Source organism: Spea bombifrons, chromosome 12 (assembly GCF_027358695.1).
Source record: "Spea bombifrons isolate aSpeBom1 chromosome 12, aSpeBom1.2.pri, whole genome shotgun sequence".
Classification (NCBI taxonomy): domain Eukaryota; kingdom Metazoa; phylum Chordata; class Amphibia; order Anura; family Pelobatidae; genus Spea; species Spea bombifrons.
Genome location: NC_071098.1, coordinates 29,402,051 through 29,418,928, shown reverse-complemented (window position 1 = coordinate 29,418,928; position 16,878 = coordinate 29,402,051). Strand labels below are relative to the sequence as shown.

Genomic DNA, 16,878 nt, shown 5'->3' with positions numbered 1-16,878 from the left:
AGTGTTATTTTGGAATGTTGGGAGATACGTCAGCGTTCCAGGTAACATCACACTAGGGCATATAAGAGGGGGTCCACGTTGCTCATGGTGGACATTAACTGGGGTCTGTGGTGGACAATTTATCGATGTTCTATGGACCTTCACTGGTGTTCTTAGACGGAGACGTAGCCTGTCCCTGATAATCACACATACATGTTATATATGAAAATATCACGCTATGCAGTACCCGTTCCATGTGTCTACTCTGAGAGACGATCATTTGCTGCACACGGTCCTCTGTGTACAGCTGCTAATTGCCTGACCTTGTGTTTAATTCAATTTGCTGCCAGTGGCGTGGAAGATATTTCAGACGTATATTGAATGAACTCACGATCCACATTCCAACGACAATGCAATGGCAACAATATCCTCGGAGATCTCCGCCATGAGCCAAGCTTTACTGGGACATGATAGACTCGCAAGGGAAGAGAGTGGTGGGCGCCAGTTTGGTATTTATATATCAGTAGCCCCTCTCTTCCGGCTGTGGAGTCACCTACTTCTGTACGGTGTCAGGGAGTACAGACTGAGATATTAAATCAAATCCTAGAATCTGCTGGCAGATCGGCCCCATTCAAGAATTCAGTCACCTGGTACATCTGACTAGTAACCGAAAGTAACCCCAATTATAATGAATAAAGAATAACTAAAAATCAAGTAATTCAACTGGAATTCCACAATTTTTTGTAGCAAAAGAATGCAATATCCACACAAGTCATAGACATCTTCTTCTTGTTAGAAGTAGAGCTATGAAGTGTACACCTATCCCATGATGTCATAAGTAAACATCCAGAGTCCTTCGCCAGTGGAATAAAAAGAAAAGACCAAGGACTGATTAACGTTTGAGCCTTTACACGGTCATGCTAGATGGGCCGAAAGGGGCCGATTTGCCGGGAAATTCTATTTTTCTATAAACTAGTATAACTCCCATATAGACACCAGTAAGACCGCCATGCCAACTCCACTGGGGTTCATAACCGGACACTAGCAAAGCCCACAACACGGCATTCATATGCGTCTGAAATCATTTCAAAGCACCGGCTCTTTGTGTTTAAAGGCAACATGAAACTCAATTCGAATGCAGAATGAGAATTAATTTCCTATTTATACATACGTTGTGCAACATTGTGATGTAAATGATGTACATTCTTGTATATCAGACATATCTCAATGTGAATATGTACTAATGCCCCCCCCCCCCACAATCAAAGGTGGCCATTCCCAGTTCATTGTTTTTGTTGATCGGCAAGACACGACACGCGTCTTCTGGCCTTCACAACATGACTTCAGTCGAATCCCTGCTGATTTCATCAATGGAGTGTAAGTCATGGGGGGAAACCTGTTGGTCGACTTGTAAAAACTCATCAATGAAAGATTCTGAAACAGAATGTGGACCTGGTAAGAATGTCCCACAGGAAGGTCCACCATGGATCTTCTTAGATTGAATGGTCACCATACCCCACTAATGTTCTTCCCTCTCAAAACCGGGCAGAACAACCAGCCGCAACTTCTAAAGCAACGTTAAACTTTCCTTTTCAAAACCAGAGTTGTGAGAGGACATCACCCCATCAGGTTCTTATACATGGGGGGCAGTTTTAAGAAATTACCGTTGAGTCTGTCTGGATTCTTAGAAGAGGGCGAGGGGCAACCTAATGGTTCCTTCAAGAAGATACCCACAGACAAAATATTTGAACGCATAAAAAACATCCCAGTGGCGCCACCTCGTGTTGGATAAACATCAGGAGCCGCTTAGACTGTAGGAGTTAAGCTTCAAGCTTAATAATAAGCTTTATTAAATGTATAATAAATATTAGTTAATTCTGATTAATTACGAATAATTCTGCTTCAAAAGAGTGTCGATTCCTTCATTACGCTGTTTCATTTTTTGTGTCACCGGGGCCAATTCCGTTGAGTTACTCTACAAGTTAGCTGAAATGAAGGAACGTGTCCAGTTGCTAAAGTGAACCTGACTATCACCGGCCCTCGAGGGCCACCAACGGGCCAGGAATTTTGTGTATCCCTTCCTGAACAGAATAAGTTCTTAATTTAGCTGGGAGATGCCATAATTGTGGTCGGTTTGAGGACCTCGAGGACCGGCGAATCGAGCTGGGGGTAAAAAAAAAAAAAGAGCTTCTGATTTACAAAACCAGTTCATCGGGAGACTCCAACTTAAAACTCGTATTGGACAGATGATTGGTTGATCGTCATAAAAATCTTCTAGTTTAGGCTAATTGATCACGATAGATCACATTGCTGTCCCTTTAAATTTCACCTTTCTCATGCCATTTATTTAGAGCTCTAACTCATGAAGCGGCGCCCCTGCAAGCACCCGCCGGCTCTTTTTATAAAACTTTGTATTATTTTCACAAGAGGGACGGCGGCCAGGGGTATTTAAATATTTAATTGGTAAGGACAGAGCTGCTATTTTTAATAGCTGAAGACTCGCCGAGGTCGAGATCTCTTATTACAGCTCGGAACCGAACAGTGGCGGCACAGAAGACCCAACGTTCCCGGAAAGGGTCCGGCCATTTCGATGTCTACTTAAAAAGTTCAGACTTCGTAAATCCTCAAGGTCGCCTAACGTCTATCCCGGGCAATCTTGAATTTCATTACCGGGTTAAACATAGACTTTAAAAAAGAACAGTCGAGCATCTAGCCTGCCCACGCCTCGTTTTATATCAAATTATCCTTAAATATTCCTACATTTAAATAAAAATGATGATATGATTGCCTGCTTGAAGGAGGGGGGGTCATCATGTATATTTAAAGGGACCTCTCAACCATCATATGCATTAAAGTATATATATAACGGCTGAAGTATCCTTTATGGCTTATTAGTGTCACGATCATAAACCCTCAACGCCCTCATTTTAAGTATTTGCCCCGAAAAAAATTCAAAAGGTTTTTCCATTGGAAACATTAAAGGGCAAACTGCTGGCGGGGATGCCCGTCTTTTTTGCTTCTCTGCCATAGTGGCCAACCATCCCATTCGGGTCCCAACGGCTGGCTGGGTAGTAGAGAGGGCCTGCCAGGAGCTGCCATGGAATGCCCAAGTTGGGCACCGATGATATCCAAGAAGGAGGACAGCGAGGGCATCATGGGTGAGTGGGGTGCCGGAACGTGCCATGCGATGCCGGCGTGACTACTTCAAAAGGTCATGCAGGGTCTCGGCGCGGCATTTTGATACCCGGGCACCGTCATAAGGTTGGGTTCAACCAGGGACACCCGGGAGGTTTGCCTGACTGGTATTTTACTATCAGGCTGCAAATAAAATTTTGACTCATGAGGAAATATTAACTTTTATTTACAGAAAAGATGGTAACCCTAGGTGAGTTTTAATATCTAAAATAAATTAATAATAATAATAATAATGATGATGATGATGAATCAGGCGCGCCCACTCCAACAGTTGCCGCCTGTAAACACGGACTCTTTCACCACATTAGACTGCAGCGGATTAACACAGGTCAGGATATAGTTCTGGTATTATAGGCGTGGCCAGTTCAGTAGGGTTGGTCCACAGGGCGGCGCAGTGATACGGAGAGTGTATTCTCGCAGGGCTGCGGCCTGTTCACTCACACGCTCGTAGTGCGGCCTATCGGTACCGGCGGCGAGCTGACCCACTGGGACTGAGCGGCGTGTTGGAGGCACGGTAGAGCGGTGCTGTAGCGGCTGCGCAGCGGGACCCGCCTAGGTAAGGAACCCGAGCAGACGGAGAGAGGTCTGAGGTAGCCATTGACTCCACGGCAGCATATGGGCTATTGTGTGCGCGCCTGGACTAGGCCTCAAGCCTCGGCGTGTGTGGCGGGAGAGAGCCAGGAGGCCGGGAAACGCAAGGTTCGGGAGTAGCTGGTACGGGGAATGGTGTGGGGCCTCCGGTAGTGGGTAGGAGGGTTCTGTAGTGGGGTTACTCTCTGCCTTATACGTAGGTCACCCGGACCCTCAGCCACCGGATACTGGGTCCCTCTTATACAGCGTGTCCTGGGAAACATGGCCCCGGAACCGCATTCACCCCGCACTCTGCTTTAGTAAATACGGTTAATTATTGTTATAGTTAAGCCCTTTTTATGGCAAATCCAATCATTATAATGTCCTTATACACGACGTACGGGGTTCTGTTTGCTTTATTGCATTGGAATGGTCCAACCGTTTCTCGGGTGTTTTGAGGAAGAAGTTGAAGGAGGCTTGGACATAATGTAAGTTTTACGTTACAGCGAGAGTAGTAGATAAATGGAACAGTCTCCCAGCATAAGTGGTCCCAGCATATGGGATAGACCTATGGTTCCTGAATCTAAGACTAAACCAACGATTGATTAAGGTTTAAGTCTTTACAGCAGGAGAAACAGGCGACTAGACGGGGGCCGGATGGGGCCGATCTGCCAGTGGATTCTGTATTTTGATGATCACTGGAACCCCGGCTGGTGGGTCATAGCTTATAGCTCAAGAGGGCGCACGGTGCGGTTTGAAGCCACGAAGACTTTGCAATTATCCTGCCCTTTTATTAATCTTAATAAGTTGGGGGCACATCACAAGACCCCCAGAAAATAGCATTAGACTCCTTTCCGCTCATTAAACGGAGCCACGCTGCTATTGCTTTAAAATACTTTGCTGGAAGCGTTCCCATCCAGAGAGCTGCTTAAACTTTTTGTTTGATAACTCCGGTGATCCTCAGCCGGTTTATAAATTCAGATTCTCCCCAACAATCCGGGGCGTTGCGTTCGCCGAGCATCTTGTGCTAATAGCGTGGTTGATGTGCGCAGGGGACTAACGTTACTGCGTTCCGCGGATCTCTCCCGTGTTTTATTTATGACGAGTTAATTTATAACTCGGTCCGCAGCGGCCCCAATAACTAATACTTTTTTTTCCCAATCGACTTTATTTTTTGTATCCAACTTTATTCGTGGTAACACGGTCACAGGAAGAGCGCAGCCTGTGCTCATACTTAAAGGCTGCGATCTTCCTGTGACTGTTACCACGAATAAAGTTGGATACGAAAAATAAAGTTGATTAGAAAAAAAAGTATTGCTGATAACATTAAGGTTGTGGGGTTTTGTCGCATTCTTCCTCGTTGTAAACATAAAGAATCTTTGACCTAGAAGCACATTCCTTATGTCTTTATTTGCTGGGAGATAATTGCCTGTTCTGTATGTTTTGTATTTGGTTCTGCAGAAGCCGAGGGGATGTTCCGTGGAGTTAATATTTTGGTTTGTAACCGGATGACTGTGGGCTGTATTTAAAAATACCCTTTTGTTTTACAGTTCTTCAAAATGACGCAGTTTTTGCCTCCCAACTTGCTGGCACTTTTTGCCCCGAGAGACCCCGTCCCGTACCTCCCACCCTTGGAAAAACTGCCACATGAAAAGCATCATAACCAGCCCTACAGTGGTATTGCTCCGTATATAAGAGAGTTTGAGGTTAGTGCATTATTTTAATGAAATAAGTGAACGTCATATATAATTTTATATATTAAATCTGGCATTGGCTAATTGCTCCGTTTTTGCACGTAGGACCCCAGAGATGCTCCACCTCCGACTAGAGCAGAGACTCGGGAAGAGCGGATGGAACGGAAGGTACGTTGCTTGTTAGAAGAATGCTGTGCTTTGAAGTTTGATTATTTTGCGATCGTATTGTTAGCGGGATGTGTGTAATTTTAATGTCATTTTACAGAGAAGAGAAAAGATTGAGAGAAGACAGCAGGATGTTGAAAATGAATTGAAAAACTGTAAGTGCGCTCCTTGATATTTTGTCTGCTTATTTATCGCTTTTAAAAGTAAGTTAATTGAGTCCGATAGAAGCGAAAGTATTTATCACCTTTTCTGTTTTGCCTTTCAGGGGACCCCCATAACGACCCGTACGCTCAAGGCGATGCCTTCAAAACACTGTTTGTTGCCCGAGTGGTAAGTTACCTGACATTATTGTTACCATTCTAACCCAACGTGGGGTGTTTACTTTTATGTAGAGATTTTGTTCCTACGCAATATAAAAATGTCTTGTGACTTTGATCATGCTGGTCTGAAGCAAAGAACTACGATGCTGCTTAAAAAAAGCCATTAGTCATCTAACGCTGCAATTTTTTTCCTCCTTTCTTCCCAGAATTACGACACAACAGAATCCAAACTCCGGCGAGAGTTTGAGGTGTACGGGCCGATTAAGCGGGTACGTATCTTATTAACGAGGTGCAGCGTTTGCCCTCTGTAGCTGTCCAGTCGCGGTCGGTTTTGGTGAATGGTAAAGAAGTAGGTTTAAGCGACTGTGTTAATTGTGTATTCTTTACTTTTAGATTCACATGGTGTATAATAAGCGCAGTGGAAAGCCTCGTGGATATGCCTTCATTGAGTATGAACACGAGCGAGATATGCACTGTAAGTTTCTCTCAAAATGTTTACTTTTTAGCTATATTGTTTTAATAGTATATTAAATAACGCTGGTGAAATACCCTTTGTATTGAAGGGTGTGTTTGCAGAAGGTAAGTCGTTTAAAATGTGTTACGGTGGGTACCCGAGTTCCACTAATCCCACCAGTACATCCAACAGACGGGGGGCTTCGGTACTTCTTGCCTTTGTTGTGACCATGCGTTCAGTGATCGACCAAAACTTTCCTGACTGCACCAGACTCGCTGCGGCTTCCGTAAACCTGAATTATTTTTTTGTGAGGTTCACTTTTTTATTTTTACAAAGGGCTAATAGTGTAGCGATGGCACAGATTATTTTCTCAAATAATTTGGGATTATTGTAATCCGGGTCCTGCCAGCCATGGGTAGAAGTAGATGGGCAACAATTTCCCACGGCATCTTCTCATAAAAGGGTTGTGCATTAAATTGGAAACGTGCCCCGGCTGTAGCCTTCGCAAGGCAGAGCTTTGCGCCCCTTTTCCGGTACATCACGTGTTGTGACCCCAACACACAGATGCCTTGGTTTGTTCCTTAATCCCCCTTTTTTACCGTTGCCCATCTTTGTATTTTTAAAGGGTTTTTTTTCTTTGTTTTAATAGAAACAAGCTATCTGTACAATGTGAGTGGGGTGTATTAATTTTGTGTTCTTATTGCCACTGCAGCCACCACTGTGATGGCAATTGTCACTGCTGGCTTGCAGCTGATGCTAATGCTTCCCTTTACAACATCTCATTGTATGGTTGGTATAAGGGTTTGTATGATGGGTAAGATTTTGCAGCATTCACACACAAGACGCAGGCTGTATATACATCACCCCATCCATTAGTTCTAAGTCATACTGGACAGAAACAACCGTACATACTACAAGCACCAGACTGACTTGGGTGGGCTGACGTATCTGCCCGGTATAGTGTTGTATCTATCGGGTTATATGGCAGCTTTCTGGACGGTGGAATAGTCTGTTGGTACGTCGCCAACAGCGTGACTGGGAAACACATGCCTTGTACGTGGAACACCTCATGGGTGAACAGAGAATAACATTAAGGACTATAGAATTTAAGTGGCTTCTTACATTTAACAAGGACAGGGAAACACTGACGTAATATCAAAAATGTCTATTTTTCTAATATCTCCGAGACTGATTTTTATTATTTTTTAAAAATATATATATAAAATTGGCTTATAAATGCCGGTCAGTTTGGTTTTCCTAATTATAGAACATGAATTAATTTACTAGATCAGAGATGTCTGAATCCGGTCCTGTTGGGTTGACAGTGTCTTTTTAGCGTTGCTGAACGATCCCGATCGTTACTTTGTGGCTCTAGACCGGTTTGGACATTTCTGACCTGTATGAATAACATGTTAAGATAAAATGACTTGGTTTAGCGTTGAGTCTAATTTAAACGGCATATAATGTAGTCGGGTGTAGGAAAGTTAATGGTAAGCAGCCCAAATTAACAAAATAAACTTAATTCCATCTTTTTGATCTTAAGGCATCTTTAACCTTATTGTCTTAAAAAAAAAAGATGCCTGTTAAGTTTCCAGTACTTGTAAGCGTTTTATTATGATGCAGGGTAAGTGCTTTGAGTGAAGTATAATTAGCGAAGAGGAAAGGAGTCTAGGCGTAGAATTGTTTTGTAAATGTAGCTGCTCGTTTGGAGCAGATAAGAGTAAAGCGGTGTGAAGGTAAGGCGGTAGGGCCCAGGTAAGCCTCCTCAATGGGACATCCTTTTTGACTTCTCATTGGCGTATGATGCTTCAATCAAATAGTCAGGTAACGAAGCACCCAACCAACGGGCAATGGTAACTCTTCGCTTTCTAAAGGACCGAGCTGAAGACTGTGCTTGGATGCGGTGGGGTAGGTGTGGGGAAGCTGCCCGGTGTGTGCTTGTCACGGGCGGCCGGGCCCCGGTCTGTAGTGTTAACGGTGCGAACGCCCGACGGGGCCCTTGGGACCAACTGCGTGACCTTGAGCATTCCCACCTGGATAAAAGTACCAGCTCGCTTTCCCTTTTCCCCCCTTCCCTTGCTTGTTCTATACTGAATTTGTAGGAGATCCTTCTCTTTCCCCAAAAGAGGTCCCCCTAGTTTCATTAATACATTTCTAAAATAAAGGGTTTCACCGTAACTCAGAAGGTTCCCCGGCTGTTAGCGATAGTAGCGAACCATCCTAGTAGCGGTTTTGGAAATGCATTGTGCTCGGCGCTCTAAAGACGCCAGAGCTGTTAAGGACCGGGCTTATCCTGCGTGAATGCGTATGAATAACGAATGGGACATTTTACGTTCTCTAACATCGTAAGTATCCGTTGGAAATGGCCAAGTAAACTAAACCCCGTTCTCGGTGTGTATCGTGCAGCGAAGGTGGCCCTTGAAGTGCTTTCCGTGATGTTGCGTTGAGCGGCTTGGTGACCGTGTGTCGGGGCGGCATATGCGCAGAGCGAGTTCTTGGATGGTATTTGCAAAAACTTTAGGCTATCCTGGCCTATCGTACTTTAATCCCACAGCAGTGATTTTAAGCACCAAGACTTTCCACATTATTGGCTCCTGGAGATTTATGTTTTTATAAACCACCAAAGTACTCCGATTTCCGCTCCTCCCGTCTGTAAGAAGTAGCCTTTTTGCCATTTTTACGTAGGCAGCTGTAAAGAACGATCCCCATTATGTGCCTTTTGTCAGCCGAGTCAATCTATGCGACAGATATCAAGATCGCCGGCTTTTGCCGTTCCAAGCCTTTTTTAAACACAGCCTCCTAGCCAGAAGCAGCCGGCCGCGCGGCGATGGTACCCATCCTTTTCTCCCCGTCCATCATAAACACAACACACACACCAAAGGGTTTAAGCGGCTGAGGCAGGTAAGATAGACTCTCGGCCGCGAGAAATACAAGACTTTCCAAAACCCTGTAAATTCAAAAGGAACTGCCAAGATTCCAACATCCATTCCCAAGATATCGCCACGAAATTCGTTGAATTTGAGGCCGTTATTTGAATGGTTTTGTAAGTAGTTTGACCAGGTAACTTTTTTATTTTATCTTAGCGGTGTTGTCTAGTTTAGGGCAGATGGGGGGGCGATGCCAGTGTTTGCCATGGTCTTCGGACCCCCCAGGTGTGCCGTGACGCTTGGTAACTGTCTGAATGCAGGTTAAGGAAGATCTAGTTAGTTTTGCAAGGGTCCTTCAATAACTACCGTTCTTGATTTAACCTTTTTTTCCTTTCCAGCGGGGGGGGTTATTGTGTTGGGGGGTTGTCTGGGAAAAATGCTGCTTTTCTGATTAACACCAGTTTTAGAGGGCACTAGTTCACCCCATTTCTTCCCGTTTTGTCCTAAATTTAAACGGCTGTGGAATGCTGAATGAAATGTGAAGAAGCGGCTCGTTGAATCTGATATCCCCCCCCCAATAAGAATTGTCGCCCCCGCTAGCAGCATTTATTTCCGGCACTCTTACTCATCGTAGATCTATGCCTTGATACCCTGCGTACTCTGTCTGTGAGGGGTTATGAAGCGTACTTGTGAATGGGGTGGGGGGTCATCCGCGTGCGTTGGTGTTAATCGGCTGTCGTTCCGCTGTTCTGGAAACATTGTGTTGCAGCTGCATACAAGCATGCAGACGGGAAGAAAATCGACGGGAGGCGCGTGTTGGTGGACGTGGAGAGGGGACGCACGGTGAAGGGCTGGCGACCGCGCAGACTCGGTAAGCTGATCTTTCTGTGATGGGTTTGACCGGTCAGATAAGACCAGGACTGTCCTTCCGTCCGGAACACATCAGGCGGGCAAGATGGGCCACCCAGAGTTATCACGCCTTGTCGGGATGAGTAAAAATAGTTACTAGATCATTGTATAGCGAGCTAACAATCCCTTTACGGTCCGTCCACCCGACCTTCTTACCATAAACTTAAGAAAATAAAGTTCCAGGTTTTTTCCACGGAAAGGAGTTCCATTCTGTTTCCGTATTTTACGTAACTTTTTTTTTTTGTATTTTTTTTTATTATTCCTCCAAGTTTATTGATTTAACGAGATTCTCCCTTCTGTTGCCTCTAGGTGGCGGTCTGGGCGGCACGCGGCGAGGTGGGGCAGATGTCAATATCAGGCACTCCGGGAGAGACGATACATCGAGATACGATGAGAGGTGAGTCGCGTGTTTCCGTATCGGTGAAATGTATGGGAAAACATTTTATTCAGACTGTAGAGGTGAAATGCATCGGGTGACTGGATCCTCATGCATACCTTTCTAAATTAGGGAGAAGGGGGCTTAATACGTCTGACCTATTTGGTAAACCTCTTTGATATTAAGCTTTTTTGGGTGGTCATTTAAATGGAGTTGGTGTAGCCCGTGACCTGAAACACTGGGAGCCGTCCACTTAATGTTTATTTTTTTTTTATAAATCAGGGATCGTGACCGAGAGAGGCAACGAGACCCCACGGAACGAAGCCGAGAGCGCGAAAAGGACCGCGAGAGACGCCGGACTCGTTCCAGAGAGCGCAGGAGAAGAACCAGGAGTCGGGAAAAGGAAGAGAGAAAGCGTAGCAGGGAAAGAAGCAGGGACAAGGATAAAGATAAGGACAAAGATAAAGACAAGGACAGGGAACGCAAACGTAGGAGTCGTAGTAGAGATCGCAAACGTGACCGTGATCGCGACAGAGAGAAAAAGGAGGAGCGGGTAGATGGGGAGGTTCCGGAGGCCGAAGCACCTACTGAGGATCTCCAGGCTGGCGACGCGGGTATAGATGGCATTGAAATAAAACAGGAGCCAGAAGAGAAGGGCAGAGATCGGGATAGAGAGAGGGACAGAGAAAAGGACCGGGATAAGGACAGAGATCGCGATAGGGACAGGAGGCGAAGTCACAGAGACCGGGACAGGGACAAGGACAAAGATAAGGATCGGGATAGAGAGAGGGGTGATAGAAGAAGAGACAGAGACCGGGATAGAGAGAGGGACAGGGATCACAAAAGAGATAGGGACAGAGGCGACCGCAGTGAAAAGCGAGGTGAGGAGCGGGTGCCGGATAACGGTATGGCCCCGGAGCCGGCCGAGGAGACCAGCCAGGACATGTACTTGGACCAAGAATCGATGCAGTCCGGAGATGGCTACCTATCCACGGAGAATGGCTACATGATGGAACCTCCTATGGAGTGATGATCTTTATCCCGAGGAACAATCCTTCCTCATGGACTTTATCTTCCACAGCCAGACTTATGTGTGTGTTCGGGAGCCGCCCCTCGCAAGCTCTGCTTTCATCCACGGCGTACAACTGGACATTTTTGGGGATATTTTATTTCAAATCGTCGCGTAACCAAACCAAGTTATCTCCGTTTTTTTTTTTTTGTAGGTGGGTATATTTCCAATTTGTGTATCCATTGTCCTCTTTGAACTTGTGTAAAGTTGATTTATTTTTTTTTTAATCCACAAGAATAAAAAAAAATCATAATGTTTAGTTTGTCTTAAACGTAATCCTTATGTCTGTGAATTTAATTCTTACGCGTTCCGGGGGCTTTAAGATGACGGCATCCGTCTACGCAACGGCCACGTCGGAATAAAATCCGATACTTTGTGTCCACGTTAACAACGCAGCGCCTCACAAAAAGATTGATTTAAATATAGCTGCCGCTAGGCCAGGGAGCTTACACTTCGCTCGAGCTCCCCCTCTAACACAATTCCGTCGTGCTGCTACGTTGAGGGGAATAAATAACTGGCATTAAGGCTCGTGTGTTATCGGACGTGGCGTACACGCGTGTGAAGGCCCTGTAACTTTTAACACGCCAGCTGCGCTGGGTACGCGTATAGGCCGCGTTCTCAATCATTCACCGCTCGCCGTGCCGTTCCAACAAGAAAGGGGCGAGGATGGGAGAGCGGTCTGGCGTTTGGAACACGGAGGCAGAAGAAAATGTAACCAAAGCGAGGAAAGGAGACACGATAATCCTCACCGGAGAACGCGGACTACGCCTTATTGGGACTTTAGGGGCTCGATGGAAATGATGCCTTTCGGTCCCTCCGACGCGTAAAAATTATAGATTAGATGTAGTTTTCTGTTAAGTCGACGTCGTTCAGAAGGCGAAGCACAAAGATCCGTTTTAGTATCGGAAATAATACTAATAAGTAAGCGGTTATCCAATGAGATACTTTGTAAGGTTTTGTTTGGCTCTTATTTATCTGGTTTTGCTAACTTTGTTACTCTTTGTGCTCCGAATTGACGGATTGTTAGGATTTTAATGTATTAAATATGAAGAGGTTACTGGAGTAACAGGAGGATGTGAAGGGTCTTGGCTCTTCGCCTCAGCTGCTTTTGGGGCAAAGCCGATGTTACTGTTTCAGCTTTTGGTTTATAAAACAGGCAACAGAAGAAATCAATGCAGGAACCAAACTCGGTTTATGTGCTGTGATAAAATCCGCAGTCCAGCGGAGGTGGTAGAGGGTAATACAGTGAGGGTATTAAACATGCATGGGATAGACATACAGCCCCTGAATCAAAGACGAGAGCGACGATCGATTAAGATTTAAGTCATTACAGCGGGAGAAACGGGCGACTAGACCGGGGGCCGATGTGCCGGCGGATGCAGGAGGCGTCTGGGGGATTCACGCAGCATCATCCCTGCATCTCCGCCGAGCGGGGGCCGAGTCTTACACTCCACCTTCTCCTGCACAGCTGGGGGGGACTCCTGGTCACATGACTGCTGCTATTAAGATGGCAGCTCTAGCCGAGCCCTTAGGTCTGGAGAGAGGTAAGTGATATCGCGCATGTTGCGGGGAGTGCGTCTCGTGCGATGGATCCCCGGAGTGCGGCCGGCAGGAGAAATGGTATCCCGACGCCTTTCCTTTCATGCTGATGTCCCTTCTTCCTCTCTGGCCAGCGACCACCACCCATCCATCACTTATTCATGGTCCCTCTTTTCATGGATATACCCCACTCCCACCCCTTAATCCCACTCGGCAGTCCCGGTCCTTTCACGTTCCATTTGCCCCCCCCCCTCCATCCCAGACTCCCATTCATCCTGATCGTTCCTTCATTCCCTCGCAGTCATTGTTCTCCATTCCCTGGCTTCATTTTGCGTGTATTTAACGTTCTGCGCCTTTTTTTTTTCTCCCCGTTAAAACGTCTTTGGCTTTTTATTCCGTGGCCGGTGGCGTTAACTCTTTCCTGGCCGTGCTATTTCACGGATGCTTTTTCTACAGAATCAGCTTTTCTTCCATTATCCTCGTTCAGCTGAGCTAGAAATGGCAATTTGTTGCATCATTAAGCCTTTTTACCTTTTTTTTTTTTTCTTTCTCTGTGGAGCCCGGGGGGGGGGGGGACCGAATGTGTTGAATGCGCCAAATGTCTGTCTGGTGGGGGGTACTTTAACCCTTCGAGGACAGAAGATTGAATAATGTCACAGTCTAGATATAAAAAGGCTCAGAAACCTTGGCGGCTAGAAAAAAAAAACATGGAATGCGAATTGGATTTAGAATTGATTATAATTATTATTATTATTATTATTATTAAATTGTATTTATAGAATATATATATTATAGAATATAGAATATATATATAAAAAACAAAAAACTGTAACATGAACAGACGTTAATGGAATACTGCTATAGAAAGAGAAAAGGACCCTGGTCTTGTGAGCTTACAGTCTATTAGGGGGTAAAGAAGGGCTGAGAGTGAAGGGGTGGGGGCATGTATATCGCACGAGGTTACGTAAGTATTAAGGTGTCGGTCAAGACAATAATTTTTTCCACGTATTCCTGTTATACACCGTTCCTTAACATATTTAGGGCTTTATTCACTAAACCCCGAGCCACGCAGTGGGCTGATGACATCACTCAGGACGTCACCATTCATTATAAAGGGTCACGTGCAGAGAGAGCGTGTCCCCAGATGAAAGGTTGTTCTTTTTCTCAAGGTGAAATGATATATATGTATTTTTTTGGTGTGGCCCCGGGCCCTTTAGATGTGTCCCGCGCCATCGAGCTGCTGGAGAGGCTGCAGCGCAGCGGAGAGGTGCCACCACAGAAGCTGCAAGCCCTGCAGCGCGTCCTACAAAGCAAGTTCTGCTCGGCCATCCGAGAGGTCAGTTCCCGGTCCTGCTTTTAGTTCAATATATTTCGCTAATTTAACAAAAATAATGTTAGATCCTCTGTTAACGCATTTCGCTTTCCAGAATAAGGCATTTTTTGCCCCTTTTTTCCCCTTTATTTTTGTTTTTTCTCCCCAGGTTTACGAGCAGTTGTACGATACTTTGGACATCTCAGGGAGCGCGGAAATAAGAGCTCACGCCACTGCCCGGGTAAGGCGATCGTTTCTCGCCGGCGGAATGCGTCGGCTGGCAGGTTTTGTGAGTGGCGGATCAGTAATGTTTTAAAAACGATGAAACCCCCCAGAGGAAGGATGTGACGGATCTGCTGAGGTTTATCCGTTTAACACGCTAGGTAGCCGAGTTACAAACTGCATGGTGATTGGCTGGTGTCAAGAATGAAGAATTAGTGCAAACCCGCGATATATAAAACAATAATAAATAAATAATAATAATTCTATTTTATTTTCTGTTCAGGCTACTGTTGCTGCGTTTGCGGCCAGTGAAGGGCACGCTCACCCGAGGGTCGTGGAGCTCCCGAAAACCGACGAGGGCCTGGGATTTAACATCATGGGGGGCAAAGAGCAGAACTCCCCCATTTACATTTCGCGGATCATTCCGGGGGGAGTCGCGGACCGCCACGGGGGGCTGAAGCGGGGAGATCAGCTGCTCTCCGTGAACGGTGTGGTACGTCCCATTCGGCTAGCTGCCAATGGCGGAGCATTAAGACGTTAACCCTTAAAGGCACTAAAACGCTTATTCCGTGACGTAAGAATTCTAGTAGAGTGATGTCATGTCAAATATTAAGTCTTTAGTGTCTGCAGAGCCCCTCGATTTCGTGCCCCCCCCGTAACCTTTCCAGTATATGCCCCATTTTAAACTTCAATGATACATGTATGATCTAGATTTACATGTATGATCTAGAGATGAATATACCGCTGCTTTAGATAGAGGAAGATGGGAAAGACCTCCGCCATAAGCCGAGACCCCCGGCGTAGGATTGCTCGGAGTTAGCGGACTTTCCGTTTCTCTCTCGTTCCGCAGAGCGTGGAGGGCGAGCAGCACGAGAAAGCGGTGGAGCTGCTGAAAGCCGCGCAGGGGACGGTGAAGCTGGTCGTGCGTTACACCCCCAAAGTGCTGGAGGAAATGGAAGCCAGGTTCGAGAAGATGAGGACAGCCCGCCGCCGGCAGCAGCAGAACAGCTACACGTAAGGGAGAAGAGCTTGCACTCTTTGCCGTGTCACATTGACAGACGTATACATGAGTTCGATGGGTCTGACAGAACCAGAACCGATACATTAGGTGACGAGGGCTTGGTTTGCAAGCTGACAATCTAGAGACATCCTCTTTTGAAACTGTAAAGCGGAAAGACGCAGTGTGATGCTGAACATGTTTTACTTTTACAGTACATGTTACTTTACTGAGAGGGTGGTAGATAACAGTCTCCCAGCAGAGGTGGTAGAGGATAATACAGTGAGGGGACTTAAACATCTAAGACGAGACCAACGACTGATTAAGGTTCGAATCTTTACTGCAGGAGAAACGGGCTGATGGATTCTATGTCTCAATGTAACAAATTTTAATATAATAATAATTAATAACAATATGTATTATTATTATTTATTATTATTTTTTATTATTATTATTATAATTTTATTTTTTTATTTTTATTATGATTATTATTATTATAATTATTATCATTTTTATTATTATTTTATTTTTTTATTATGATTATTATTATTATAATTATTATTATTTTTATTATTATTATCTTTTGGGCTAAAACAGAAAACGCTTTACGTTTGGATCTCAATAAATTTTTAAGAATCCATTTCTGTGAAGAGACACAGATACTCGTTACCGTCTAACTTGCGCTGTTTCTGATCCGCAGATCCCTGGAGTCTCGAGGGTAAAGGATTTTCGGAAGAAGTCTAACGTTCTCCAGACGCCTCTCTATTTATTCATACAGATTCCCTCCCCCCATCTCCTATGTACAGTATTTATTTCGTGTTCATATAGGAGTGTCTTGGCGTGTGTGAACGTGCAGATCACGGTGGACTAGTCCTACGGTCATTAAGTCCAAGGGTTTCCGTCAGCCTCTAATAATCAAGCCCGAGAACGTAGAATTCCGGATGTTTCTAGACACGCCGGGCCTTTGGAATCGATGCTAAGTAGTAGTAGCTCTGGGAGGGCTACAGCTAGTGACAGTTCTCCCTGATACCCCCGTTATTGATGTTCTGGGCAGAGACAGGGTGGTAAGGGGTATGAGAGGGTATTTGGGGGTGAGTTGATGGGACAAAGGTGTCCTGGACATGCGGTCCAAAAAACTGATCAGCGAAGAAATGCATTCTAAGGGTTTAATATTCAAATATAAGCAGCTAAAAGGAGTAAAGGATCCGTA

The 16,878-nt window shown here is 45.3% G+C and overlaps 2 protein-coding genes across 3 annotated transcripts; both read left to right on the top strand.

The window, feature by feature from the left end:
• Nucleotides 1-3,560: 3,560 nt before the first annotated feature.
• On the top strand, nucleotides 3,561-11,874 carry SNRNP70 (small nuclear ribonucleoprotein U1 subunit 70). Its single transcript, XM_053452263.1, has 10 exons — nucleotides 3,561-3,730; nucleotides 5,295-5,450; nucleotides 5,544-5,606; nucleotides 5,704-5,758; nucleotides 5,869-5,933; nucleotides 6,130-6,192; nucleotides 6,317-6,398; nucleotides 10,014-10,115; nucleotides 10,463-10,550; nucleotides 10,812-11,874. Exons 2-10 carry the CDS (start codon nucleotides 5,304-5,306, stop codon nucleotides 11,557-11,559), a joined length of 1,413 nt encoding a protein of 470 aa, XP_053308238.1. The 5' UTR covers nucleotides 3,561-3,730; nucleotides 5,295-5,303; the 3' UTR covers nucleotides 11,560-11,874.
• Nucleotides 11,875-13,088: 1,214 nt separating this feature from the next.
• Nucleotides 13,089-16,638, top strand: LIN7B (lin-7 homolog B, crumbs cell polarity complex component). Of its 2 annotated transcripts, none has more exons than XM_053452265.1 (6): nucleotides 13,089-13,142; nucleotides 14,355-14,473; nucleotides 14,619-14,690; nucleotides 14,955-15,164; nucleotides 15,522-15,685; nucleotides 16,369-16,637. In XM_053452265.1, exons 1-6 carry the CDS (start codon nucleotides 13,106-13,108, stop codon nucleotides 16,388-16,390), a joined length of 624 nt encoding a protein of 207 aa, XP_053308240.1. In that variant the 5' UTR covers nucleotides 13,089-13,105; the 3' UTR covers nucleotides 16,391-16,637. The 2 variants fall into 2 exon arrangements, with proteins under 2 accessions (XP_053308240.1, XP_053308241.1); XM_053452266.1 differs by lacking the exon at nucleotides 13,089-13,142 and adding an exon at nucleotides 13,171-13,218 and having other exon boundaries at nucleotides 16,369-16,638.
• The last annotated feature ends 240 nt before the right edge of the window (nucleotides 16,639-16,878 follow it).